The sequence below is a fragment of the Pristiophorus japonicus genome, unplaced genomic scaffold (assembly GCF_044704955.1).
Source record: "Pristiophorus japonicus isolate sPriJap1 unplaced genomic scaffold, sPriJap1.hap1 HAP1_SCAFFOLD_1082, whole genome shotgun sequence".
Taxonomy (NCBI): domain Eukaryota; kingdom Metazoa; phylum Chordata; class Chondrichthyes; family Pristiophoridae; genus Pristiophorus; species Pristiophorus japonicus.
The window spans coordinates 48,691-74,529 of NW_027250737.1; the positions used below are offsets into that span (position 1 = coordinate 48,691).

The window sequence follows — 25,839 nt, forward strand, 5'->3', positions numbered from 1 at the left end:
TGTTATATGTGAATGATCTGAACGTGGGTATAGGGAATAAAATTGCGAAGTTTGCGGATGATGCAAAACTTGGCAACATAGAAAGTAGTGAGCAGGATAGTAGCAGACTTCAGGAGGTCATGGACAGACTGGTGAAGTGGGCAGACACATGGCAGATACAATTTAATGCAGATTAGTGACGCATTTTGGAAAAAAAACTGAGGGGAGGCAGTATGAACATAAATGGTACAAATTTTAAAGAGGGTGCACGAACAGAGAGATCTGGGGGTTGACGTATGCAAATCTTTGAAGATGGTAGGACAAATTGATGAGGCTGTTTAAAGAAGCACACGGGATCCTTGGCTTAATAAATAGAAGCATAGAGTACTAGTGGATAGGCAGGGCCTATTTCCCTTGGCAGAGGGGTCAACAACCAGGGAGCATAGATTTAAAGTAATTGTTAAGGTTTAGAGGGGATTTGAGGGGAAATTTCATCGCCCAGAGGGTGGTGGGGGTCTGGAACTCACTGCCTGAAAGGGTGGTAGAGGCAGAAACCCTCACCACATTTAAAAAGTACTTAGATGTGCACCTGAAGTGCCGTAACCTACAGGGCTACGGACCGAGAGCTGGAAAGTGGGATTAGGCTGGGTCTTGGGATAATCTGGGATTAGGATTAGCTCTTGGTCGGCCGGCACGGACACGATGGGCCGAAATGGCCTCCTTCCGTGCTGTAAACTTCTATGATTCTAAAGCAAGGAAGTTAGGCTAAATCTTAATAAATCATCGGTTAGGCCTCAGCTGGAGTATTGTGGCCTATTCTGGGCACCATACTTTAGGCAGGATGTCAAGGCCTCTGAGAGGGGGCAGAGGAGATTTACTGGGATGGGACTAGTTATGTGGGGAGACTGGAGAAACTGGGGTTGTTCTCCTTAGAGCAGAGCAGGTCAAGGGGAGATTTGAAAGAGGTGTGCAAAATTACAAGGGGTTTTGATTGAGTAAATGGGAAGGTAAAGAAAGACTTGCATTTATATAGCGCCTTTCACGACAACTGGACGCCTCAAAGCGCTGTACAGCCAATGAAGTACTTTTGGAGTGCAGTCACTGTTGTAATGTAGGAAACTCGGCAGCCAACTTGCGCACAGCAAGCTCCCACAAACAGCACTGTGATAATGAGCAGACAATCTGCTTTTGTTATGTTGATTTGAGGGATAAATATTGAGGAAGCAATTCGATGTGAATGATGGGGTGTGCCGGATGGGCAGAATGCCCGTTTCACACGCACGATTGCACTGTCGGACGTGCCGACTTTCGCATGAGACGTTAAACCGAGGCCCGGTCTGCTCCCTCAGTTGGACGTAAAAAAAAATCTCCCTGCCACGATTTCAAAGGAGAGCAGGTGTCCTGGGCCAATATTTATCCCTCATTCAACATCACTAAAACAGAGTATCTGGTCATTATCATATTGCGGTTTGTGGGAGCTTGCTGTGTGCAAATGGGCTGTCGTGTTTCCCACATTACACCAGTTAATGCACTTCAAAAAGTGCTTCACTGCCTGTAAAGTGCTTTTGGGACATTCTGAGGTCTTGTTGTAGAAATGCAAGTTCCTGCTTTCCTGGCACTCTTTCTTATAGCACATTCTTTGCTACCCCGCCGTCCTGTGTAGGTTTGGCATATTGATCCGGTCCACAGTAAAAGGATTGATGCTTTTATTTAATGGGTATAAATGTGAGATGTGTGACGCTGGCAAAAGTCTAAGCACATCTTTGAATAAGCAATATTTCAAGCCCACTTGATGGTTGTGGGCATCTCAAAGAGCAAGACTGGACTATTGTGTGCACTTAACATAGAAACATAGAAAATAGATGCAGGAGTAGGCCATTCAGCCCTTCGAGCCTGCACCGCCATTCAATATGATCATGGCTAATCATTTTTGCAACTTTAGTACCCCATTCCTGCTTTCTCTCCATACCCCTTGATCCCTTTAGCCGTAAGGGCCACATCTAACTCCCTTTTGAATATATCTAACGAACTGGCCTCAACAACTTTCTGTGGTAGAGAATTCCACAGGTTCACAATTCTCTGAGTGAAGAAGTTTCTCCTCATCTCGGTCCCAAATGGCTTACCCCTTATCCTTAGACTGTGATCCCTGGTTCTGGACTTCCCCAACATCGGGAACATTCTTCCTGCATCTAACCTGTCCACAATTCCATCAGAATTTTATATGTTTCCATGGGATCCCCTCTCATTCTTCTAAATTCCACTGAATATAAGCCTATTCAATCCAGTCTTTCTTCATATGTCAGTCCTGCCATCCCAGGAATCAGTCTGGTGAACCTTTGCTGCACTCCCTCAATAGCAAGAATATCCTTCCTCAGGTTAGGAGACCAAAACTGAACACAATATTCAAGGTGTGGCCTCACAAAGGCCCTGTACAACTGCAGTAAGACCTCCCTGCTCCTATACTCAAATCCTCTCACTATGAAGGTCAACATGCCATTTGCCGCCTTCACCGCCTGCTGTATCTGTATGCCAACTTTCAATGACTGATGTACTATGACACCCAGGTCTCGTTGCACCTCCCCTTTTCCTAATCTGTCACCATTCAGATAATATTCTACCTCCCTGATTTGCCACCAAAGTGGATAACCTCATTATACTGCATCTACCATGCATTTGCCCACTCACCTGTCCAAGTCACCCTGCAGCCTCTTGGCATCCTCCTCACAGCTCACACTGCCACCCAGCTTATTGTCATCTGCAAACTTTGTGATATTACATTCAGTTCTTTCGTCCAAATCATTAATGTATATTGTAAATAGCTGGGGTCCCAGCACTGAACCTTGCGGAACCCCACTATCACTGCCTGCCATTCTGAAAAGGACCCGTTAATTCCTATTCTTTTCTTCCTGTCTGCCAACAGATCTCTATCCACGTCAATACATTACCCCCAATACCATGCGCTTTGATTCTGCACACTAATCTCTTGTGTGGGACCTTGTCAAAAGCCTTTTGAAAGTCTAAATACATCACACCCATTGGTTCTCTCTTGTCCACTCTACTAGTTACATCCTCAAAAAATTCTAGAAGATTTCCCTTTCATAAATCCATGCTGACTTGGACCAATCCTGTCGCTGCGTTCCAAATGCGCTGCTATTTCATCTTTAATAATTGATTCCAACATTTTCCCCACTACTGATGTCAGGCCAACTGGTCTATAATTACCTGTTTTCTCTCTCCCTCCTTTTTTAAAAAGTGGGGTTACATTAGCTACCCTCCAATCCATAGGAACTGATCCAGAGTGTTGGAAAATGACCACCAATGCATCCACTATTTCTAGGGCCACTTCGTTAAGTACTCTGGGATGCAGATTACCAGGCCCTGGGGATTTATCGGCCTTCAGTCCCATCAATTTACCGAACACAATTTCCTGACTAATAAGGATTCTCCTAGTATTTCCGGAACCTTATTTGTGTCTTCCTTCGTGAAGACTGAACCAAAGTATTTGTTCAATTGGTCTGCCGTTTCTTTGTTCCCCATTATAAATTCACCTGATTCTGACTGCAGGGGACCTACGTTTGTCTTCACTAATCTTTTTCTCTTCACATATCTATAGAAGCTTTTGCAGTCAGTTTTTATGTTCCCAGCAAGATTACTCTCATATTCTATTTTCTCCCTCCTAATTAAACCCTTAGTCCTCTGCTGAATTCTAAATTTCTCCCAGTCCTCAGGTTTGTTGCTTTTTCTGGCCAATTTATATGCCTCGTCCTTGGATTTAACACTATCCCTAATTTCCCTTGTTAGCCACGGTTGAGCCACCTTCCCCGTTTTAATTTTACGCCAGACAGGGATGTTAAATAAGAACATAAGTAATAGGAGCAGGAGTAGGCCATTTGCCCCTCGAGCCTGCTCCACCATTGAATAAGATCCTGGCTGATCTGATCATGGACTCAGCTCCACTTCCCTGCCCGCTCCCCATAACCCTTTATTCCCTTATCGCTCAAAAATCTGTCCATCTCCACCGTAAATATATTCAATGACCCAGCCTCCACAGCTCTCTGGGGCAGGGAATTCCATAGATTTACAACCCTCTGAGAGAAGAAATTCCTCCTCATCTCCGTCTTAAATGGGCGGCCCCTTATTCTGAGACTATGCCCCCTAGTTCTACATTCCTCCACGAGGTGAAACATCCTCTTGGCATCCACCTTGTCGAGCCCCCTCAGAATCTTGGACGTTTCAATAAGAGCATTCATTCTTTCAAACTCCAATGAGTGGAGGCTCAACCTGTCTTCATAAGTTAACCCCTTCATGTCAGGAATCAACCTCGTGAACCTTCTTCGCACAGCCTCCAATGCAGGTATATACCCTTCCTGAAATACGGAGACCAAAACTGTACGCAGTACTCTAGTACACTTGAACAACTGTTACTTGGAAATGTGTTGCATGGAGGTTAATGGATTGCTCTGCTGGGTGATCCAAACCTTGTCTTGCTGCTTAGTATCTTTAGAGTTAAGAATGCGTGTGTCTGCAGGGGTTGAGCCACCTCAGCGTCAGCGAAGGTTCCGGCCTGGCACCAGGGCCTTGATGGAGATCCGCAAATACCAGAAATCGACAGACCTGCTACTGCGCAAACTGCCATTCAGCAGATTGGTGAGTCCCATTGACAAACCTTTAACAACAATGGCAAGTGTTCTAGCACTTTTATTATTCGTTCCTGTGGGTGTCGCTGGCAAGGCCAGCACTTATTGCCCATCCCTACTTGCTCTCGAGAAGGTGGTGATGAACCTCCCTACACTGCCCTCGCTCTGTCGCCCTCACTTCCTCCCTCCCACCATCCCCATCATTCCGCTGTGACATGTCAGCCTTGCCTCAGTGAGCGGCACTCCCTCCCCTCTGAGTCTGTAGATCGTGGTTTTAAGTCCCTGCTCCAGTGACTTGAGTGCAAAATCCAGGCTGCTGCTCCCAGTGCCAGTCGTGGGGGCGTGTGGCACTGTCGGAGGTGCGTCTCTCGGGCGAGACGTTAAACCACGACCTGCTATATGGAAGAAGAGCAGGGGGAAGTTCATCCCGGTGTCCTGGGGCCAATATTTATCCCCCAACTAACATCGCTAAAACAACAAAAATACACGATCTGGTCATTGATCTCATTGCTGTTTGTGGGAGCTTGCTGTGCGCAAATTGGCTGCCGCAGTTCCTGCATGAAAAGAGTGACTACGCTTCAAAGAGGCGCTTGATTGTCGATGCAAGTTCTTTCTTTCCAAAGGCCACAAATCACTCGTTTTTTTTCATTTCTTCGTTCACGGGATGTGGGTGTCGCTGGCAAGGCCGGCATTTATTGCCCATCCCTAACTGCCCCTGGAGAAAGTGGTGGTGAGCCGCCGCCTTGAACCGCTGCAGTCCGTGTGGTGAAGGTGCTCCCACAGTGCTGACTTTGTTGTACTGGTTTTGTTACACCCGAGAGGCTTTCGGCCTATTTCTGAGGGCAGTTAAGAGTCAACCACAGTACTGTGAGTCTGGAGTCACATATAGGCCAGACGGGTAAGGGCGGCAGATTTCCTTCACTAAAGGACATTAGTGAACCAGATGGGTTTTACCACAATCCGGTAGATTTATGGTCACCATTACCCACACTAGCTTTTTGTTCCAGATTTATTTTAATTGACTGAATTGATTGTGCTCCTGTCAAAGTACATACGATCCAAATTTGGGTAAGGGGACACGATATTAAAATTTCAAGCTTGCCCAACTGTGAAGAAGATTGTGAGCGATTTTAAGGTGAGCACGACGGGTTGGTAGATTGGGCAGGTGGATGTTAGATTACATTGTACACGGAGAAATTTGAGTCAACACTAAATGGTAAAACTTTATAAGGGGTTGAGGAGCATGGAGACTTGGGGATTTACAATATACATCAATGATTTAGATGAAGGAATTGAGTGTAATATCTCCAAGTTTGCAGATGACACTAATCTGGGTGGCGGTGTGAGCTGTGAGGGGGATGCTAAGAGGCTGCAGGGTGATTTGGACAGGTTAGGCGAGTGGGCAAATGCATGGCAGCTGCAGTATAATATGGATACATGTGAGGTTATCCATTTTGGGGGAAAAAACGCGAAGGCAGAATATTATCTAAATGGCGGCAGATTAGGAAAAGGGGAGGTGCAGCGAGACCTGGGTGTCATGGTTCATCATTCATTGAAAGTTGGCATGCAGGTACAGCAGGCGGTGAAGAAGGCAAATGGTATGTTGGCCTTCATAGCAAGGGGATTTGGGTATAGGAGCAGGGAGGTCTTACTGCAGTTGTACAGGGCCTTGGTGAGGCCTCACCTGGAATATTGTGTTCAGTTTTGGTTATCTAATCTGAGGAAGGACGTTCTTGCTATTGAGGGAGTGCAGAGAAGGTTCACCAGACTGATTCCTGCGATGGCAGGACTGACTTATGAGGAGAGACTGGATCGACTGGGACTGTATTCACTGCAGTTTAGAAGGATGAGAGGGGATCTCATAGAAACATATATAAAATTCTGATGGGACTGGACAGGTTAGATGCGGGAAGAATCTTACTGGAATTCTTTGAGGATATAACGAGCATGGTGGATAGAGGTGGTACCGATGGATGTGGTGTATTTAGATTTCCAAAAGGCATTCGATAAGGTGCCACACAAAAGGTTACTGCAGAAGATAAAGGTACGCGGAGTCAGCGGAAATGTATTGGCATGGATAGAGAATTGGCTGGCGAACAGAAAGCAGAGAGTCGGGATAAATGGGTCCTTTTCCGGTTGGAAATCAGTGGTTAGTGGTGTGCCACAGGGATCAGTACTGGGACCACAACTGTTTACAATATACAAAGATGACCTAGAAGAGGGGACAGAGTGTAGTGCAACAAAATTTGCAGATGACACTAAGATTAGTGGGAAAGCGGGTTGTGTAGAGGACTCAGAGAGGCTGCAAGGAGATTTGGATAGGTTAAGCGAATGGGCTAAGGTTTGGCAGATGGAATACAATGTCGGAAAGTGTGAGGTCATCCACCTTGGGAAAAAAAACAGTAAAAGGGAATATTATTTGAATGGGGAGAAATTACAACATGCTGCGGTGCAGAGGGACCTGGGGGTCCTTGTGCATGAACTCTTTTTGGAGCAAACAAAAAACATTAAACCGTGCCCCCTCCTTGTGCATGAAACTCTTTTCCCAAAAGGTTAGTTTTCAGGTGCAGCAGGTAATCAGGAAGGCAAATGGAATGTTGGCCTTCATTGCGAGAGGGATGGAGTACAAAAGCAGGGAGGTGTTGCTGCAACTGTATAAGGTATTGGTAAGGCCGCACCTGGAGTACTGCTTGCAGTTTTGGTCACCTTACTTAAGGAAGGATATACCAGCTTTGGAAGGGGTACAGAGACGATTCATGAGGCTGATTCGAGAAATGAGGGGGTTACCTTATGATGATAGATTGAGTAGACTGGGTCTTTACTCCTTGGAGTTCAGAAGGATGAGGGGTGATCTTATAGAAACATTTAAAATCATGAAAGGGATAGACAAGATAGAGGCAGAGAGGTTGTTTCCATTGGTGGGGGAGACTAGAACTAGGGGGCACAGCCTCAAAATACGGAGGAGCCAATTTAAAACCGAGTTGAGAAAGAATTTCTTCTCCCAGAGGGTTGTGAATCTGTGGAATTCTCTGCCCAAGGAAGCAGTTGAGGCTGGCTCATTGAATGTTTTCAAGTCAAAGATAGATAGATTTTTAAGCAATAAGGGAATTAAGGGTTACGGGGAGAGGGCAGGGAAGTGGAGCTGAGTCTACGGCCAGATCAGCCATGATCTTATTGAATGGCGGAGCAGGCTCGAGGGGCTCGATGGCCTACTCCTGTTCCTAATTCTTATGTTCTTAGAATGTTCCTGATGTTGGGGAAGTCCAGAACCAGGGGACACAGTCTAAGGATAAGAGGCAGGCCATTTAGGATTGAGATGAGGAGGAATTTCTTCACTCAGAGTTATTAACCTGTGGAATTCCCTACCGCAGAGAGTTGTTGATGCCAGTTCATTAGATATATTCAAGAGGGAGTTAGATATGGCCCTTACGGCCAAAGTGATCAAGGGGTATGGAGAGAAAGCAGAAAAGGGGTACTGAGGGAATGATTAGCCATGATCTTATTGAATGGCGGTGCAGGCTCGAAGGGCCAAATGGCCTACTCCTGCACCTATTTTCTATGTTTCTATGTTTCAGATGCGCAAGTCTTTAAAAGTGTCAGGACTAGCTGATCAAGCACAAGTGCTACGCGATCCTATGTTTTATAAATGGGGACAGAAAACAAAAGCAAAGACGCAATGCTAACTGTGTAGAAAGCAGGAAGAATACTGTGTCCGGTTTGGGTGCCCTATTTGAAGTACTTTAAGAAGGATGTCCAGACCATGGAGAGGGTACAGAGGCGATCTATAAAAATGAAAGCGACCGAAATTGCCCCTCCCAATAAGGCCACGGGGCGGCACAAAATGGCCGCCGGCTCTCCATGGAGGGGCCGCCATTTTGTAAATTGCCCTTGCTGAGTTTTGGAGCTGACCCCTTACCGACTGGCGGGGGTCCCCCTCGCCAAATTGCCCCTCGGGAAATGGCACCTTTTCCGGTATTGCCCCGCAGGAGCGGCCCTGCCGCCGCTCGGTGCCTCCGACAGCTTTTTGTGTCGGTGCACTCTGTGTGAAATGACGGCGCGACCGCCCTTAAAGGGGAGGGCGCACTGCCGCGGCCGCCATGTTATTTTTTTCTGTCGGCCTGGCACCTCCTCTTGGGGCCCGGTCAAAACCCTCCCTGGTGGCCCAGTGGACCTAACTTAAAAGTATGCAGAGCTCGTGGCTTCCCTCCCCTTTAACGGAAGGGGAGAGACGTTGTGACTCGTCAGCGAGATGACATCACCAGTGCGGAGCTGATGATTGGTCGGGGTGGCACACCCACTGTAAGGGTACTTCTAGCCCGAGCCATAAAAAACTTCAAAGTCCGCTGCAACCCAAACTTAAAAAAATGGAGGGTGAATCCCGTTTGGGGTGGAGAGCAATTTCTAGCCTTTCACAGCCTCAGGATGTCCCAAAGCGCTTTACAGCCAATGAAGTACTTTTGGAGTGTCGTCACTGCTGTAATGTGGAAAACGCAGGAGCTGATTTGTGCACAACAAGCTCCCACAAACAGCAATGTGATAATGACCAGATAATCTGTTTTGGTGATGTTGATTGAGGGATAAATATTGTTCAGGACACCGGGGATAACTCCCCTGCTCTTCTTCGAAATAGTGCCATGGGATCTGTTACGTCCACCTGAGAGAGCAGGCGGGGCCTCGGTTTAATATCTCGTCCGAAAGACAGCACCTCTGACAGTGCATCGCTCCCTCAGCACTGCACTGGAAGGCCCGTCTCGACTTTTGTGCTCGAGTCCCTGGAGTGGGGCTTTGAACCCTCGGCCTCCTGACTCGGAGGCGAGAGTGCTGCCCACTGAGTCACGGGCTGACACATTGAGGGTTAATGAGATGATGCTGCCGGGGATGAAGAGCTTCTGGGCACAAGGAGAAACTGCGGTTCTTCACCATCACAGAAAGTGATGGGATAGAGGTGTCGAAAATGACACGAGCTTTTGATAAGGCGATGATGATGCTGATGACCTGGGGAGAAACTACTTCCAATGCTCCGGGAGTCAGTAGCCAGCACGCGGAAACCAAAACCAATGCCAAAAGAACAAAGGGAGCGCTTGGGCGTGTGTTTTTGTTTAATATGCTGAGGGTTCTTGGGACGTGGAATGGCCAACAGAAGCAGCGAGGGAAATGGATAAGTAGTTTGAAAGATGAAAAACCTTCAAAGGGTATTTTGTCTAGGCGGAGAGCTGGCACAGGTGCGATGGGACGAACGGCCTCCCGTTGTACTGCAAAGTCTGACAATTCTACAAAGCCAGTAATCAGAATACCGCCAGTAAGGTCCTTGTCCGCTCTCCCACAGTCGAGTAACTGAGGACCGAGTGTAGGGACTTGCCAGCGACATCTCTTGGGTGTTTGGAAGTGATGACTGCTCACTTTCACTTTCGTTACCGTCGCAGTATTGTATCACAGAATCTTAAAACGATACAGCGCAGAAGGAGGCCACTCGGTCCATCGTACCTGTGTTGACTGTTTGGTAGAGCTATCTCATTAATCCCAGTCCCTTCGCACTTTCCCAATGGCCCTGGAAATTTTTTCCCTGCAAGTATTCTTTGCTCCCGCTTCAAGTATTTTATATAAGCACAGATTTCCCCCCCTCCCGCCCCCACTGCTGACATCAACAGGGGAACGGGCTGAGACGCGATACTGGGGACACTCCGAGCTAATGGTCTTTTTGAACTCGTTCTATCCAGGTTCGTGAAGTGGCTAATCGGTTCACCGGCGGCGAAGGATTCAGGTGGCAAGCCAATGCCTTGTTGGCCTTGCAGGAGGTAACGGCTGACTTCTATTTATGAAACACAGTTGCCCTGATCTATACCGAACTGTCGGGAGAAATGGCATCTTTTATTTTTGGTCGAACTCCATTAGAAAAGGCCATTTTTCTTTGCAAATACACAAAAGTACCAAAAGAATGAGGAAAGTTAATGAGCGAGTTGAAATATCCCGGGAGGGGTTGTAATCACGTTGGGAAGCACCACGTCACGAGCAGGACTGAGCAATCCCATGAGGGACGGGAGAGTGGGAGCCTGTAATGTATTTGCTTCATGGGTTCTTTGCTTAAGAATTCATAGCGACACATTGCTATTAAGAATTAGTTGGTTTATTAGCAAAAGGTTTAACAATCATACTGCACATTACCAGTTCATCCACCAGGCTCACAACCACCTGCCTCATCGTGGATCCCCCAAACCCAAGTGGCTGGGGTTTTATTGAGTCTTGTGAACATCACATGACTGGCTAAGCCACTCCCAACTCAACAGCTCTACAACTATTTTAAATAGAACTTAAAGCTGAGTGCCCCCTTATTAAAGGGATGCTAGAAGACACAAATTAACAAATAAAACTTAACAGAGAAACTTAAACCAGTCAAATTAAAATTTGTTTGCCGGGGGTAATGATGCACTCCAGTCCCTCCGGCGCCCACCTCTCGCGGAAGGCCGTGAGCATACCGGTGGACACCGCATGCTCCATCTCCAGGGACAGCCTGGCCCGGATGTAACCGCGGAAGAGAGGCAGGCAGTCGGGCTGAACGACCACCTCGACCGCCCGGTGCCTGGACTGGTTGATGGCCACCTGGGCCAGGCCCAGGAGCAGTCCTACGAGGAGGCCTACCGACCTGCCCGCTGCCCTCCGCATGTGCGAAGCCCAAAGATCAGGAGCGTGGGACTGAAGGGCAGGTAATAATTCACATAAACCGCATGTTTGCATTTCAGGTAATAGCATAGAAGAATATTTACAGTCAGCTAGTGGTTAGATCAGTCCCACCATTCTCTCACTCACATCCCACAATTTCTTTGCAACTGCATCATCCATTGCCTTAGGCAATAATTCCTCCTGTTTGCAGTCTCCAAAATACTGCCCCGACATCCCTTAAACGATAAGGGAATAAGGGTTTATGGGGAGCGGGCAGGGAAGTGGACCCGAGTCCATGATCAGATCAGCCATGATTGTATTAAATGGTGTAGCAGGCTCGAGGGGCCTATGGCCTACTCCTGCTCCTATTTCTTATGGACTCTGGTTCTGGCATGGCCATTCTGGGTTTTAATGTGAGGATAATCAAAAGTTTGTAGAACTATTGACTTCCATTTTACCATCCTCATCTGCTGTCCAGACACGCCATAGCGCACCATCTTGGCATCCGGAGGAGGCGGGGGTCCCCAATGGAGGGCTCTCCATGCAGGAGTCCTCCCTTTATTAGGGACTTGGCCTCGTGGGTGCAGTCCCGTGCAATAAGTTTTTTTTAGTCGATTCACGGACACCCAGGCCATTATTTAAAAGGGGCTGCTTCTCGTTTTTTGGCTGCCTTAAATATATTCAATGACCCAGCCTCCACAGCTCTCTGAGGCAGCGAATTCCACAGATTTACAACCCTCTGAGAGAAGAAATTCCCCCTCATCTCAGTTTTAAATGGGAGGGGCCCCTTATTCTAAGATGATGCCCCCTAGTTCTAGTCTCCCCCATCAATGGAAACATCCTCTCTGCATCCACCTTGTCAAGCCCCCTCATAATATTACCTTTTTCGATAAGATCACCTCCCATTCTTCTGAATTCCAATGAGTATTGGCCCAACCTACTCAACCTTTCCTCATAAGTCAACTCCCTCATCTCCGGGCTGCAACTATGAGAATGAGAGGACCGTATAGAAAGGGCGGTGGGGCGAGAGAGAGAGAGAGAACGTAAAACCGTGTGCCCGCTCCTTTCTGTCGTGACATCGCCCAGACAGGCAGATCCCACACCAGAGGGCCTGCCAGTTCTGCCTTTCTCGTAGGCAACAGTAAGAGGGGCGGCCTAATGCTCGGTTTCCGACAGCGACCCATCTGGGATCGATGCTGATGGAGAGCTGATTGGACAGCTCTTTCAAAGAGCCAGCACAGGCCCGAAGGGCCCCCTGCACCTCTAGGAATGTAGAACTGGCAGTAGAGGAATTGGTGCCGTTTATAAAAAAAAAAATTAAAACAAAAGTCAACTCTTTGGTAGGAGCAACCCTTCCCCCTATCTATTCCTCCCCCAACCGCGTGGAAAGATCCCAGTCCGATTTTCCCAGCTCCACCCACAGGAATGCCCCTATAAGTGACCCGGGAGCCTGCCCCTTTTATGCAAATGCCACGACTCCTGAGGATTTGGGATGAACCACAGAAATTTACAGCACGGAAGGAGGCCAATCCGGCCCATCTTGTCTGCGCCGGCCGACAAGAGTGATCCAGCCTAATCCCACTTTCCAGCTCTCGGTCCTCAGTGCAGGTTACGGCACTTCAGGTGCACATCAAGTACGTTTTAAATGTGGTGAGGCTTTCTGCCTCTACCACCCTTTCATGCAGTGATTTCCAGACCCCCACAACCCTCTGGGTGAAGACATTTCCCCTCAAATCCCCTCTAAACCTCCCCCCAATTACTTTAAATCTGTGCCCCCTTGTTGTTGACCCCTCTGCTAAGGGAAATAGGCCCTTCCTATTCACTATATCCAGGCCCCTCATAATTTTATACACCTCAATCAGGTCTCCCCTCAGCCTCCTCTGTTCCAAAGAAAACAACCCCAGCCTATCCAATCTGTCCTCATTGCTAAAATTCTCCAGTCCCGGCAACATCCTGGTAAATCTCCTCTGTACCCTCTCCGGTGCAATCACATCATTTTTTTTTTTGAAATTCGTAGCCAATCGTTCCAATTCTTTGTCAAATCACAAACACCAGAGGTCACCTTGGGCCCATTCAAGGATCACTCTGCGCCAATGCTCTTAGCCAAAAGGCCTAGAGCCACTGCACCGTTCCTGGAAGTACTGCAATACCAGGTTCGTGCCATGGAGGTGGATGGGTCAGGTCCCCCACACACCTCCGTGGAGGTGGATGGGTCAAGCCATCCCACCCACCTCCTTCTTTCCTGTACTGCAGCACTCCAGCTGCAGCCTCACTAGTGGTTTATACCCTGCTCTTGTATTCGATGTTTTGGCTAATAAAGGCAAGCATTCCGTATGCCTTTTTACGGAAGGGGTGAATGGCTGGTTACGCCGGCAGCCGGAAGTCCCGTCCCCCTACCACCCCTGCATTTGTGGCGGCAGATCTCAACGGATTTGAGGACAGCAGCTTCACGTAACACTCATGGATAATTGTGGAAGGAAATTGCTGTAGTTCAAACCACCCCCCGCCCCCCCCACTGTTGGTTCTGCTCATCTCCATGGTAACTGGATTGACGGGTGAGGTAGGTAGTGGCTGCATCTGTTGCCGTCCCATTATGATTGGGGGGGAGGGCAGGCAGTCTTTTAAACTGGTTGAACCTGAAAGTGGAGTGTTATGACTGCAATACTGAGAGTGCCCAGTAAAGGACTCTGCTGAGCACAAAAATTGGGAGCAGGAGTCGGCCATCGAGCCCCTCGAGCCTGTTCTGTCATAGGAACAGGAGTAGGCTATTCGGACCCTTGAGCCTGCACCACCATGAAATCATTGAATGGCTGATCATTGACCTTAACTCCACTTTTCGACAGCAATCTGCCGTCACTCCTACAACATGCGCATGTATTCATCATAAAATTAATCAACTTTTAGTGCCTTAAAAATGCTGATCCTGTCCCTCGGGATTACAGCGGCAGGGAGGAGGGGCTGCCAACTCTGGTTGGGCCGATAACCTGGAGGTTTCATTGCATGACTTCACCCCTCGTACAGCCCTTCGTTATGTGCTCAGTAACTCAGTATCCAGGCCGACAATCCCAGTGCAGTGCTGAGAGGGTGCTGTCGTTCGGAAGAGATGTTAGACCGAGGCCCCGTCTGCTCTCCCAGGTGCATGTAAAAGATCCCATGGCACTATTTTGAAGAAGTAGCAGGGGAGTTATCCCTAATTTCCTGGCCAATATTTATCACTCAATCTACATAACAAAAACAGATTTTCTGGTCATTATCACATTGCAATTTGTGGGAGCTTGCTGTGCGCAAGTTGGCTGCTGCATTTCCCACATTGCAACAGTGACTACACTCCAAAAAGTACATCAGTAGCTGCAATGTGCTTTGGGAAGTCCCGATGTTGTGAAAGGCGCTAGAAAAATGAAAGTCTTTGTTTTTCTTTTCTTTGTTGCTCGCTCTCCCCCTCTCTCCTTCCTCGCTCTCTCTCTCCTTATTCGCACTCTCTCTCTCCCCCTCTCCTTCCTCGCTCTCCCCCTCTCCTTCCTCGCTCTCCCCCTCTCCTTCCTCGCTCTCCCCCTCTCCTTCCTCGCTCTCCCCCTCTCCTTCCTCGCTCTCCCCCTCTCCTTCCTCGCTCTCCCCCTCTCCTTCCTCGCTCTCCCCCTCTCCTTCCTCGCGCTCTCCCCCTCTCCTCCCTCGCGCTCTCCCCCTCTCCTTCCTCGCGTTCTCCCCCTCTCCTTCCTCGCGCTCTCCCCCTCTCCTTCCTCGCGCTCTCCCCCTCTCCTTCCTCGCGCTCTCCCCCTCTCCTTCCTCGCGCTCTCCCCCTCTCCTTCCTCGCGCTCTCCCCCTCTCCTTCCTCGCGCTCTCCCCCTCTCCTTCCTCGCGCTCTCCCCCTCTCCTTCCTCGCGCTCTCCCCCTCTCCTTCCTCGCGCTCTCCCCCTCTCCTTCCTCGCGCTCTCCCCCTCTCCTTCCTCGCGCTCTCCCCCTCTCCTTCCTCGCGCTCTCCCCCTCTCCTTCCTCGCGCTCTCCCCCTCTCCTTCCTCGCGCTCTCCCCCTCTCCTTCCTCGCGCTCTCCCCCTCTCCTTCCTCGCGCTCTCCCCCTCTCCTTCCTCGCGCTCTCCCCCTCTCCTTCCTCGCGCTCTCCCCCTCTCCTTCCTCGCGCTCTCCCCCTCTCCTTCCTCGCGCTCTCCCCCTCTCCTTCCTCGCGCTCTCCCCCTCTCCTTCCTCGCGCTCTCCCCCTCTCCTTCCTCGCGCTCTCCCCTCTCCTTCCTCGCGCTCTCCCCCTCTCCTTCCTCGCGCTCTCCCCTCTCCTTCCTCGCGCTCTCCCCCTCTCCTTCCTCGCGCTCTCCCCCTCTCCTTCCTCGCGCTCTCCCCCTCTCCTTCCTCGCGCTCTCCCCCTCTCCTTCCTCGCGCTCTCCCCCTCTCCTTCCTCGCCCGCTCTCCCCCTCTCCTTCCTCGCCCGCTCTCCCCTCTCCTTCCTCGCCCCCTCTCTCCCTCTCCTTCCTCGCCCCCTCTCTCCCTCTCCTTCCTCGCCCCCTCTCTCCCTCTCCTTCCTCGCCCCCTCTCTCCCTCTCCTTCCTCGCCCCCTCTCTCCCTCTCCTTCCTCGCCCCCTCGCGCCCTCTCCTTCCTCGCGCCCTCTCCTTCCTCGCGCCCTCTCCTTCCTCGCGCCCTCTCCTTCCTCGCGCCCTCTCCTTCCTCGCGCCCTCTCCTTCCTCGCGCCCTCTCCTTCCTCGCGCCCTCTCCTTCCTCGCGCCCTCTCCTTCCTCGCGCCCTCTCCTTCCTCGCGCCCTCTCCTTCCTCCCGCCCTCTCCTTCCTCCCGCCCTCTCCTTCCTCCCGCCCTCTCCTTCCTCCCGCCCGCTCCTTCCTCCCGCCCGCTCCTTCCTCCCGCCCGCTCCTTCCTCCCGCCCGCTCCTTCCTCCCGCCCGCTCCTTCCTCCCGCCCGCTCCTTCCTCCCGCCCGCTCCTTCCTCCCGCCCGCTCCTTCCTCCCGCCCGCTCCTTCCTCCCGCCCGCTCCTTCCTCCCGCCCGCTCCTTCCTCCCGCCCTCTCCTTCCTCCCGCCCTCTCCTTCCTCCCGCCCTCTCCTTCCTCCCGCCCTCTCCTTCCTCCCGCCCTCTCCTTCCTCCCGCCCTCTCCTTCCTCCCGCCCTCTCCTTCCTCCCGCCCTCTCCTTCCTCCCGCCCTCTCCTTCCTCCCGCCCTCTCCTTCCTCCCGCCCTCTCCTTCCTCCCGCCCTCTCCTTCCTCCCGCCCTCTCCTTCCTCCCGCCCTCTCCTTCCTCCCGCCCTCTCCTTCCTCCCGCCCTCTCCTTCCTCCCGCCCTCTCCTTCCTCCCGCCCTCTCCTTCCTCCCGCCCTCTCCTTCCTCCCGCCCTCTCCTTCCTCCCGCCCTCTCCTTCCTCCCGCCCTCTCCTTCCTCCCGCCCTCTCCTTCCTCCCGCCCTCTCCTTCCTCCCGCCCTCTCCTTCCTCCCGCCCTCTCCTTCCTCCCGCCCTCTCCTTCCTCCCGCCCTCTCCTTCCTCCCGCCCTCTCCTTCCTCCCGCCCTCTCCTTCCTCCCGCCCTCTCCTTCCTCCCGCCCTCTCCTTCCTCCCGCCCTCTCCTTCCTCCCGCCCTCTCCTTCCTCCCGCCCTCTCCTTCCTCCCGCCCTCTCCTTCCTCCCGCCCTCTCCTTCCTCCCGCCCTCTCCTTCCTCCCGCCCTCTCCTTCCTCCCGCCCTCTCCTTCCTCCCGCCCTCTCCTTCCTCCCGCCCTCTCCTTCCTCCCGCCCTCTCCTTCCTCCCGCCCTCTCCTTCCTCCCGCCCTCTCCTTCCTCCCGCCCTCTCCTTCCTCCCGCCCTCTCCTTCCTCCCGCCCTCTCCTTCCTCCCGCCCTCTCCTTCCTCCCGCCCTCTCCTTCCTCCCGCCCTCTCCTTCCTCCCGCCCTCTCCTTCCTCCCGCCCTCTCCTTCCTCCCGCCCTCTCCTTCCTCCCGCCCTCTCCTTCCTCCCGCCCTCTCCTTCCTCCCGCCCTCTCCTTCCTCCCGCCCTCTCCTTCCTCCCGCCCTCTCCTTCCTCCCGCCCTCTCCTTCCTCCCGCCCTCTCCTTCCTCCCGCCCTCTCCTTCCTCCCGCCCTCTCCTTCCTCCCGCCCTCTCCTTCCTCCCGCCCTCTCCTTCCTCCCGCCCTCTCCTTCCTCCCGCCCTCTCCTTCCTCCCTCCCTCTCCTTCCTCGCGCCTTCCTCCCTCTCCTTCCTCGCCGCCTCCCTCCCTCTCCTTCCTCGCCCGCTCCCTCCCTCTCCTTCCTCGCCCGCTCCCTCCCTCTCCTTCCTCGCCCGCTCCCTCCCTCTCCTTCCTCGCCCGCTCCCTCCCTCTCCTTCCTCGCCCGCCTCCCTCCCTCTCCGCCCTCCCTCCCTCTCTCCCTCTCCGCCCTCCCTCCCTCTCTCCCTCTCCGCCCTCCCTCCCTCTCTCCCTCTCCGCCCTCCCTCCCTCTCTTCCTCGCGCCCTCCCTCCCTCTTCTTCCTCGCGCCCTCCCTCCCTCTTCTTCCTCGCGCCCTCCCTCCCTCTCCTTCCTCGCGCCCTCCCTCCCTCTCCTTCCTCGCGCCCTCCCTCCCTCTCCTTCCTCGCGCCCTCCCTCCCTCTCCTTCCTCGCGCCCTCCCTCCCTCTCCTTCCTCGCGCCCTCCCTCCCTCCCCTTCCTCGCGCCCTCCCTCCCTCCCCTTCCTCGCGCCCTCCCTCCCTCCCCTTCCTCGCGCCCTCCCTCCCTCCCCTTCCTCGCGCCCTCCCTCCCTCCCCTTCCTCGCGCCCTCCCTCCCTCCCCTTCCTCGCGCCCTCCCTCCCTCCCCTTCCTCGCGCCCTCCCTCCCTCCCCTTCCTCGCGCCCTCCCTCCCTCCCCTTCCTCGCGCCCTCCCTCCCTCCCCTTCCTCGCGCCCTCCCTCCCTCCCCTTCCTCGCGCCCTCCCTCCCTCCCCTTCCTCGCGCCCTCCCTCCCTCCCCTTCCTCGCGCCCTCCCTCCCTCCCCTTCCTCGCGCCCTCCCTCCCTCCCCTTCCTCGCGCCCTCCCTCCCTCCCCTTCCTCGCGCCCTCCCTCCCTCCCCTTCCTCGCGCCCTCCCTCCCTCCCCTTCCTCGCGCCCTCCCTCCCTCCCCTTCCTCGCGCCCTCCCTCCCTCCCCTTCCTCGCGCCCTCCCTCCCTCCCCTTCCTCGCGCCCTCCCTCCCTCCCCTTCCTCGCGCTCTCTCTCTCTCTCTCCTTCCTCGCTCTCTCTCTCTCTCTCTCTTCCTCGCTCTCTCTCTCTCTCCTTCCTCGCGCGCTCTCTCTCTCTTTCCTCACGCTCTCGCTTTTTCTCCTTCCTCGCGATCTCTCTCTCGCTCTCATTCCTCGCTCTCTCCTTCCTCGCTGTCTTTCTCTCTCTCTCTCTCTCTCCTTCCTCGCTGTATTTCTCTCTCTATCTCTCTCTCCTTCCTCGCTGTCTCTCTCTCTCTCTCTCCTTCCTCTCTCCTTCCTCGCTCTCTCCTTCCTCGCGCTCTCTCTCTCTCCTTCCTCGCGTTCTCTCGCTCTCTCCTTCCTTGCCCTCTCGCTCTCTCCTTCCTCGCCCTCTCGCTCTCTCCTTCCTCGCCCTCTCGCTCTCTCCTTCCTCGCCCTCTCGCTCTCTCCTTCCTCGCCCTCTCGCTCTCTCCTTCCTCGCCCTCTCGCTCTCTCCTTCCTCGCCCTCTCGCTCTCTCCTTCCTCGCCCTCTCGCTCTCTCCTTCCTCGCCCTCTCGCCCTCTCGCTCTCTCCTTCCTCGCCCTCTCGCTCTCTCCTTCCTCGCCCTCTCGCTCTCTCCTTCCTCGCCCTCTCGCTCTCTCCTTCCTCGCCCTCTCGCTCTCTCCTTCCTCGCCCTCTCGCTCTCTCCTTCCTCGCCCTCTCGCTCTCTCCTTCCTCGCCCTCATCGCTCTCTCCTTCCTCGCCCTCTCGCTCTCTCCTTCTCGCCCTCTCGCTCTCTCCTTCCTCGCCCTCTCGCTCTCTCCTTCCTCGCCCTCTCGCTCTCTCCTTCCTCGCCCTCTCGCACTCTCCTTCCTCGCCCTCTCGCTCTCTCCTTCCTCGCCCTCTCGCTCTCTCCTTCCTCGCCCTCTCGCTCTCTCCTTCCTCGCCCTCTCGCTCTCTCCTTCCTCGCCCTCTCGCTCTCTCCTTCCTCGCCCCCTCTCCTTCCTCGCCCCCTCTCCTTCCTCGCCCTCTCGCTCTCTCCTTCCTCGCCCTCTCGCTCTCTCCTTCCTCGCCCTCTCGCTCTCTCCTTCCTCGCCCCCTCTCCTTCCTCGCCCCCTCTCCTTCCTCGCCCTCTCGCCCTCTCCTTCCTCGCCCTCTCGCCCTCTCCTTCCTCGCCCTCTCGCCCTCTCCTTCCTCGCCCTCTCCTTCCTCGCCCTCTCCTTCCTCGCCCTCTCCTTCCTCGCCCTCTCCTTCCTCGCCCCCTCTCCTTCCTCGCCCCCTCTCCTTCCTCGCCCCCTCTCCTTCCTCGCCCCCTCTCCTTCCTCGCCCCCTCTCCTTCCTCGCCCCCTCTCCTTCCTCGCCCCCTCTCCTTCCTCGCCCCCTCTCCTTCCTCGCCCCCTCTCCTTCCTCGCCCCCTCTCCTTCCTCGCCCCCTCTCCTTCCTCGCCCCCTCTCCTTCCTCGCCCCCTCTCCTTCCTCGCCCCCTCTCCTTCCTCGCCCCCTCTCCTTCCTCGCCCCCTCTCCTTCCTCGCCCCCTCTCCTTCCTCGCCCCCTCTCCTTCCGCGCCCCCTCTCCTTCCGCGCCCCCTCTCCTTCCTCGCCCCCTCTCCTTCCGCGCCCCCTCTCCTTCCGCGCCCCCTCTCCTTCCTCGCCCCCTCTCCTTCCTCGCCCCCTCTCCTTCCTCGCCCCCTCTCCTTCCTCGCCCCCTCTCCTTCCTCGCCCCCTCTCCTTCCTCGCCCCCTCTCCTTCCTCGCCCCCTCTCCTTCCTCGCCCCCTCTCCTTCCTCGCCCCCTCTCCTTCCTCGCCCCCTCTCCTTCCTCGCCCCCTCTCCTTCCTCGCCCCCTCTCCTTCCTCGCCCCCTCTCCTTCCTCGCCCCCTCTCCTTCCTCGCCCCCTCTCCTTCCTCGCCCCCTCTCCTTCCTCGCCCCCTCTCCTTCCTCGCCCCCTCTCCTTCCTCGCCCCCTCTCCTTCCTCGCCCTCTCTCCTTCCTCGCCCCCTCTCCTAACTCCCCCTCTCCTAACTCCCCCTCTCCTAACTCCCCCTCTCCTAACTCCCCCTCTCCTAACTCCCCCTCTCCTAACTCCCCCTCTCCTAACTCCCCCTCTCCTAACTCCCCCTCTCCTAACTCCCCCTCTCCTAACTCCCCCTCCCCTAGCTCCCCCTCTCCTTGCTCCCCCTCTCCTTGCTCCCCCTCTCCTTGCTCCCCCTCTCCTTGCTCCCCCTCTCCTTGCTCCCCCTCTCCTTGCTCCCCCTCGCCTTGCTCCCCCTCGCCTTGCTCCCCCTCGCCCGCTCTCGCCCTCGCCCGCTCTCGCCCTCGCCCGCCCTCTCTCTCCCTCGCCTCCCTCGCCCGCTCTCGGTCTCTCCCTCTCCTTCCTCGCGCTCTCGCTCTCTCTCTCTCAACTTCCTCTCTCTCTCTCTCTCTCCTTCCTCGCGCTCTCGCTTTTTCTCCTTCCTCGCGATATCGCTCTCGCTTTTTCTCCTTCCTCGCGATATCTCTCTCGCTCTCCTTCCTCGCGATATCTCTCTCGCTCTCCTTCCTCGCGATATCTCTCTCGCTCTCCTTCCTCGCGCTCTCTCGCTCTCCTTCCTCGCGATATCTCTCTCGCTCTCCTTCCTCGCGATATCTCTCTCGCTCTCCTTCCTCGCGATATCTCTCTCGCTCTCCTTCCTCGCGATATCTCTCTCGCTCTCTTTCCTCGCGCTCTCTCGCTCTCTTTCCTCGCGCTCTCTCGCTCTCCTTCCTCGCGCTCTCTCGCTCTCCTTCCTCGCGCTCTCTCGCTCTCTCTTCTGCCTCGCGCTCTCTCGCTCTCTCTCTCTTCTGCCTCGCGCTCTCTCGCTCTCTCGCTCTCTCTCTTCTGCCTCGCGCTCTCTCGCGCTCTCTCTCTCTCTCTCTCTCTCTACTTCCTCGCTGTCTCTCTCTCTCTCTCCTTCCTCGCTCTCTCCTTCCTCGCTCTCTCCTTCCTCGCTCTCTCCTTCCTCGCTCTCTCCTTCCTCGCTCTCTCCTTCCTCGCTCTCTCCTTCCTCGCTCTCTCCTTCCTCGCTCTCTCCTTCCTCGCTCTCTCCTTCCTCGCTCTCTCCTTCCTCGCTCTCTCCTTCCTCGCTCTCTCCTTCCTCGCTCTCTCCTTCCTCGCTCTCTCCTTCCTCGCTCTCTCCTTCCTCGCTCTCTCCTTCCTCGCTCTCTCCTTCCTCGCTCTCTCCTTCCTCGCTCTCTCCTTCCTCGCTCTCTCCTTCCTCGCTCTCTCCTTCCTCGCTCTCTCCTTCCTCGCTCTCTCCTTCCTCGCTCTCTCCTTCCTCGCTCTCGCTCTCTCTCCTTCCCCTCGCTCTCGCTCTCTCCTTCCCCTCGCTCTCTCCTTCCCCCTCGCTCTCGCTCTCTCCTTCCCCCTCGCTCTCGCTCTCTCCTTCCCCCTCGCTCTCGCTCTCTCCTTCCCCCTCGCTCTCGCTCTCTCCTTCCCCCTCGCTCTCGCTCTCTCCTTCCCCCTCGCTCTCGCTCTCTCCTTCCCCCTCGCTCTCGCTCTCTCCTTCCCCCTCGCTCTCGCTCTCTCCTTCCCCCTCGCTCTCGCTCTCTCCTTCCCCCTCGCTCTCGCTCTCTCCTTCCCCCTCGCTCTCGCTCTCTCCTTCCCCCTCGCTCTCGCTCTCTCCTTCCCCCTCGCTCTCGCTCTCTCCTTCCCCCTCGCTCTCGCTCTCTCCTTCCCCCTCGCTCTCGCTCTCTCCTTCCCCCTCGCTCTCGCTCTCTCCTTCCCCCTCGCTCTCGCTCTCTCCTTCCCCCTCGCTCTCGCTCTCTCCTTCCCCCTCGCTCTCGCTCTCTCCTTCCCCCTCGCTCTCGCTCTCTCCTTCCCCCTCGCTCTCGCTCTCTCCTTCCCCCTCGCTCTCGCTCTCTCCTTCCCTCTCGCTCTCTCCTTCCCCCTCGCTCTCGCTCTCTCCTTCCCCCTCGCTCTCGCTCTCTCCTTCCCCCTCGCTCTCGCTCTCTCCTTCCCCCTCGCTCTCGCTCTCTCCTTCCCCCTCGCTCTCGCTCTCTCCTTCCCCCTCGCTCTCGCTCTCTCCTTCCCCCTCGCTCTCGCTCTCTCCTTCCCCCTCGCTCTCGCTCTCTCCTTCCCCCTCGCTCTCGCTCTCTCCTTCCCCCTCGCTCTCGCTCTCTCCTTCCCCCTCGCTCTCGCTCTCTCCTTCCCCCTCGCTCTCGCTCTCTCCTTCCCCCTCGCTCTCGCTCTCTCCTTCCCCCTCGCTCTCGCTCTCTCCTTCCCCCTCGCTCTCGCTCTCTCCTTCCCCCTCGCTCTCGCTCTCTCCTTCCCCCTCGCTCTCGCTCTCTCCTTCCCCCTCGCTCTCGCTCTCTCCTTCCCCCTCGCTCTCGCTCTCTCCTTCCCCCTCGCTCTCGCTCTCTCCTTCCCCCTCGCTCTCGCTCTCTCCTTCCCCCTCGCTCTCGCTCTCTCCTTCCCCCTCGCTCTCGCTCTCTCCTTCCCCCTCGCTCTCGCTCTCTCCTTCCCCCTCGCTCTCGCTCTCTCCTTCCCCCTCGCTCTCGCTCTCTCCTTCCCCTCGCACTCGCTCTCTCCTTCCCCTCGCTCTCGCTCTCTCCTTCCCCTCGCTCTCGCTCTCTCCTTCCCCTCGCTCTCGCTCTCTCCTTCCCCTCGCTCTCGCTCTCTCCTTCCCCTCGCTCTCGCTCTCTCCTTCCCCTCGCTCTCGCTCTCTCCTTCCCCTCGCTCTCGCTCTCTCCTTCCCCTCGCTCTCGCTCTCTCCTTCCCCGCGCTCTCGCTCTCCCCTTCCTCCCGCGCGCTCTCTCCCTCCCCTTTCTCCCGCGCGCTCTCTCCCCTTCCTCGCGCGCGCGCTCTCTCTCTCTCTCCTTCCTCGCTGTCTCTCTCTCTCTCTCCTTCGTCGCTCTCTCTCTCTCTCTCTCTCTCTCCTTCCTCTCTCTCTCTCTCTCTCTCCTTCCTCGCTCTCTCTCTCCCCTTCCTCGCTCTCTCTCTCCCCTTCCTCGCTCTCTCTCTCCCCTTCCTCGCTCTCTCTCTCCCCTTCCTCGCTCTCTCTCTCCCCTTCCTCGCTCTCTCTCTCTCCCCTTCCTCGCTCTCTCTCTCTCCCCTTCCTCGCTCTCTCTCTCTCTCTCTCCCCTTCCTCGCTCTCTCTCTCTCTCTCTCCCCTTCCTCGCTCTCTCTCTCTCTCTCCCCTTCCTCGCTCTCTCTCTCTCTCTCCCCTTCCTCGCTCTCTCTCTCTCTCTCCCCTTCCTCGCTCTCTCTCTCTCCCTTTCCTCGCTCTCTCTCTCCCCTTCCTCGCTCTCTCTCTCTCCCCTTCCTCGCTCTCTCTCTCCCCTTCCTCGCTCTCTCTCTCCCCTTCCTCGCTCTCTCTCTCCCCTTCCTCGCTCTCTCTCTCCCCTTCCTCGCTCTCTCTCTCCCCTTCCTCGCTCTCTCTCTCCCCTTCCTCGCTCTCTCTCTCCCCTTCCTCGCTCTCTCTCTCCCCTTCCTCGCTCTCTCTCTCTCTCCCCTTCCTCGCTCTCTCTCTCTCTCCCCTTCCTCGCTCTCTCTCTCTCCCCTTCCTCGCTCTCTCTCTCTCCCCTTCCTCGCTCTCTCTCTCTCCCCTTCCTCGCTCTCTCTCTCTCCCCTTCCTCGCGCTCTCTCTCTCCCCCCTTCCTCGCGCTCTCTCTCTCCCCCCTTCCTCGCGCTCTCTCTCTCTCCCCTTCCTCGCGCTCTCTCTCTCTCCCCTTCCTCGCGCTCTCTCTCTCTCCCCTTCCTCGCGCTCTCTCTCTCTCCCCTTCCTCGCGCGCTCTCTCTCTCTCTCCCCTTCCTCGCGCTCTCTCACTCTCTCCCCTTCCTCGCGCGCTCTCTCTCTCTCTCCCCTTCCTCGCGCGCTCTCTCTCTCTCTCTCTCCTTCCTCGCGCGCTCTCTCTCTCTCTCCTTCCTCGCGCGCTCTCTCTCTCTCTCTCTCCTTCCTCGCGCGCTCTATCTCTCTCTCCTTCCTCGCCCTCTCGCTCTCTCGCTCTCCCCTTCCCCCCCCCCCCTCCAGAAACCTCTATTTCCCTCTCCTCCTTTTTGTTCCCTTTGGACGATCCCATTGTAACGCCTGGGTTGTGTTGTTCCCCAGGCGGCGGAGGCGTTCCTGGTGCTGCTGTTGGAGGATGCCTACCTCTGTACTCTGCACGCCAAGAGAGTCACCCTGTTCCCCAAGGACGTGCAGCTGGCTCGGAAGATCCGGGGCATACAGGATGGACTGGGATAACGGAGCGGGAAGCCAGTCCCCCCACTCCGCGTGGATCTGTTCGCCCTCCCCCTGAACATCGGTGCTGTTTGATCGGCAGGAAAATAGACCAGTGTGAGGGGCACGAGCGCTGTGGTCCGGAACGTCTTCCTGCTCAGTGCCCTCGTCCTGTCTTGCAACTCTAGACACCAATGCATTATTCTAGCGCAGCCATTTTATACTTGAGTAGACATGCCGTCGTTCTCTCTTGTGAATTTTAAGCTTTTTGTACTTTTATACTTTCAACGCGACACGGCGCAGTTCCGATGCTCGGCGGCCATGTTGCCTTTGAGCGTGGCATCCACTGTACCGTATTATCTGTAATATAGACCCACCGTGATTTCCTGGCCCCACCCCCGGACACTGGCCTGAGGCCTGCTTGTGGGATGGACCCGCCGTTTGTTGATCCACAATTTATCGGGCTCTGCGCGATTGGGGCTGATCGGCCCCAGCCCGGAGTCAGCAACCCACGTGGTTTTCATCATCATCGTCATCAAAACTGCTCCCATCGCATCGACTGGATTGTAAAGTGGGAGCGGGCTGGGCGATTGACATCGGAGATTAGGATCAACGCGCAGTGAATTGACACTGCTGTGTCACTGGATCAGGATGGGTACAGCCAGCAACAATCCAACGTCGAGGGGACCCGCCCAGTGACTGCCGTCCTGAATCCAGCCCCGCCATCCTGCATTGAGGAAGCATCGTCCATGGGCCTTTGCACGAGGTTCTTTTAACAGCCGTTACCTCGCCTTGTAGATTTTATCCTTTTTATTAAAAAAAAACTTTTTATGCTAATGGGAAAAGTGGCCTCCAACAGCTGTGGGTCCCACCCCCGGCACTAGTTTGGTGCCTTGTCTGTGTGCCCCGCGGGAGCAACGGTCAATACTGGGGGGGGAGGGGGTGGGGGTGGGGGCATTCTCCGCACACAGCCCATTGCTTCGCCCCCTCAGCCACTCAACCTTCGAGCTGTTCCCCCAAGCCGCCGTTTGCTGCGCTTTCGCCCTCCTTCCGCCGAGCGTTGCTGGACACGGCCAGAACGGTGATCTGCGGGTGGGGGGAGGGGAAGGGGGTGGGGGGAGGGGAAGGGGGTGGGTGGGGGGTGGGGAAGGGAAGTGTTCCCTCTCCCCTAAGCCCAGGGCTTCGACGGTTCGGTCACATCTCTTTCCACCGGCTACCTCAGCGACTTGAAGGTTTGTCGCTCGAGTGATAAACTGAGGCTCCCCCCAACTCCCCCCCCCCC

General features: G+C 55.5%; 1 protein-coding gene across 4 annotated transcripts in view; it reads left to right on the plus strand.

Annotated features, from left to right (window-relative positions):
• LOC139241448 (histone H3-like centromeric protein A) overlaps positions 1-25,636 on the plus strand; it is a 35,080-nt gene extending 9,444 nt beyond the window's left edge. For all 4 annotated transcript variants that reach the window (XM_070870006.1, XM_070870008.1, XM_070870005.1 and 1 more), the window contains 3 exons: positions 4,508-4,626; positions 10,334-10,411; positions 24,447-25,636. In XM_070870006.1, coding sequence (XP_070726107.1) covers positions 4,508-4,626; positions 10,334-10,411; positions 24,447-24,581 — 332 coding nt within the window. In that variant the 3' untranslated portion in view covers positions 24,582-25,636. The remainder of the gene's footprint in view (positions 1-4,507; positions 4,627-10,333; positions 10,412-24,446) is intronic.
• Positions 25,637-25,839: the final 203 nt, after the last annotated feature.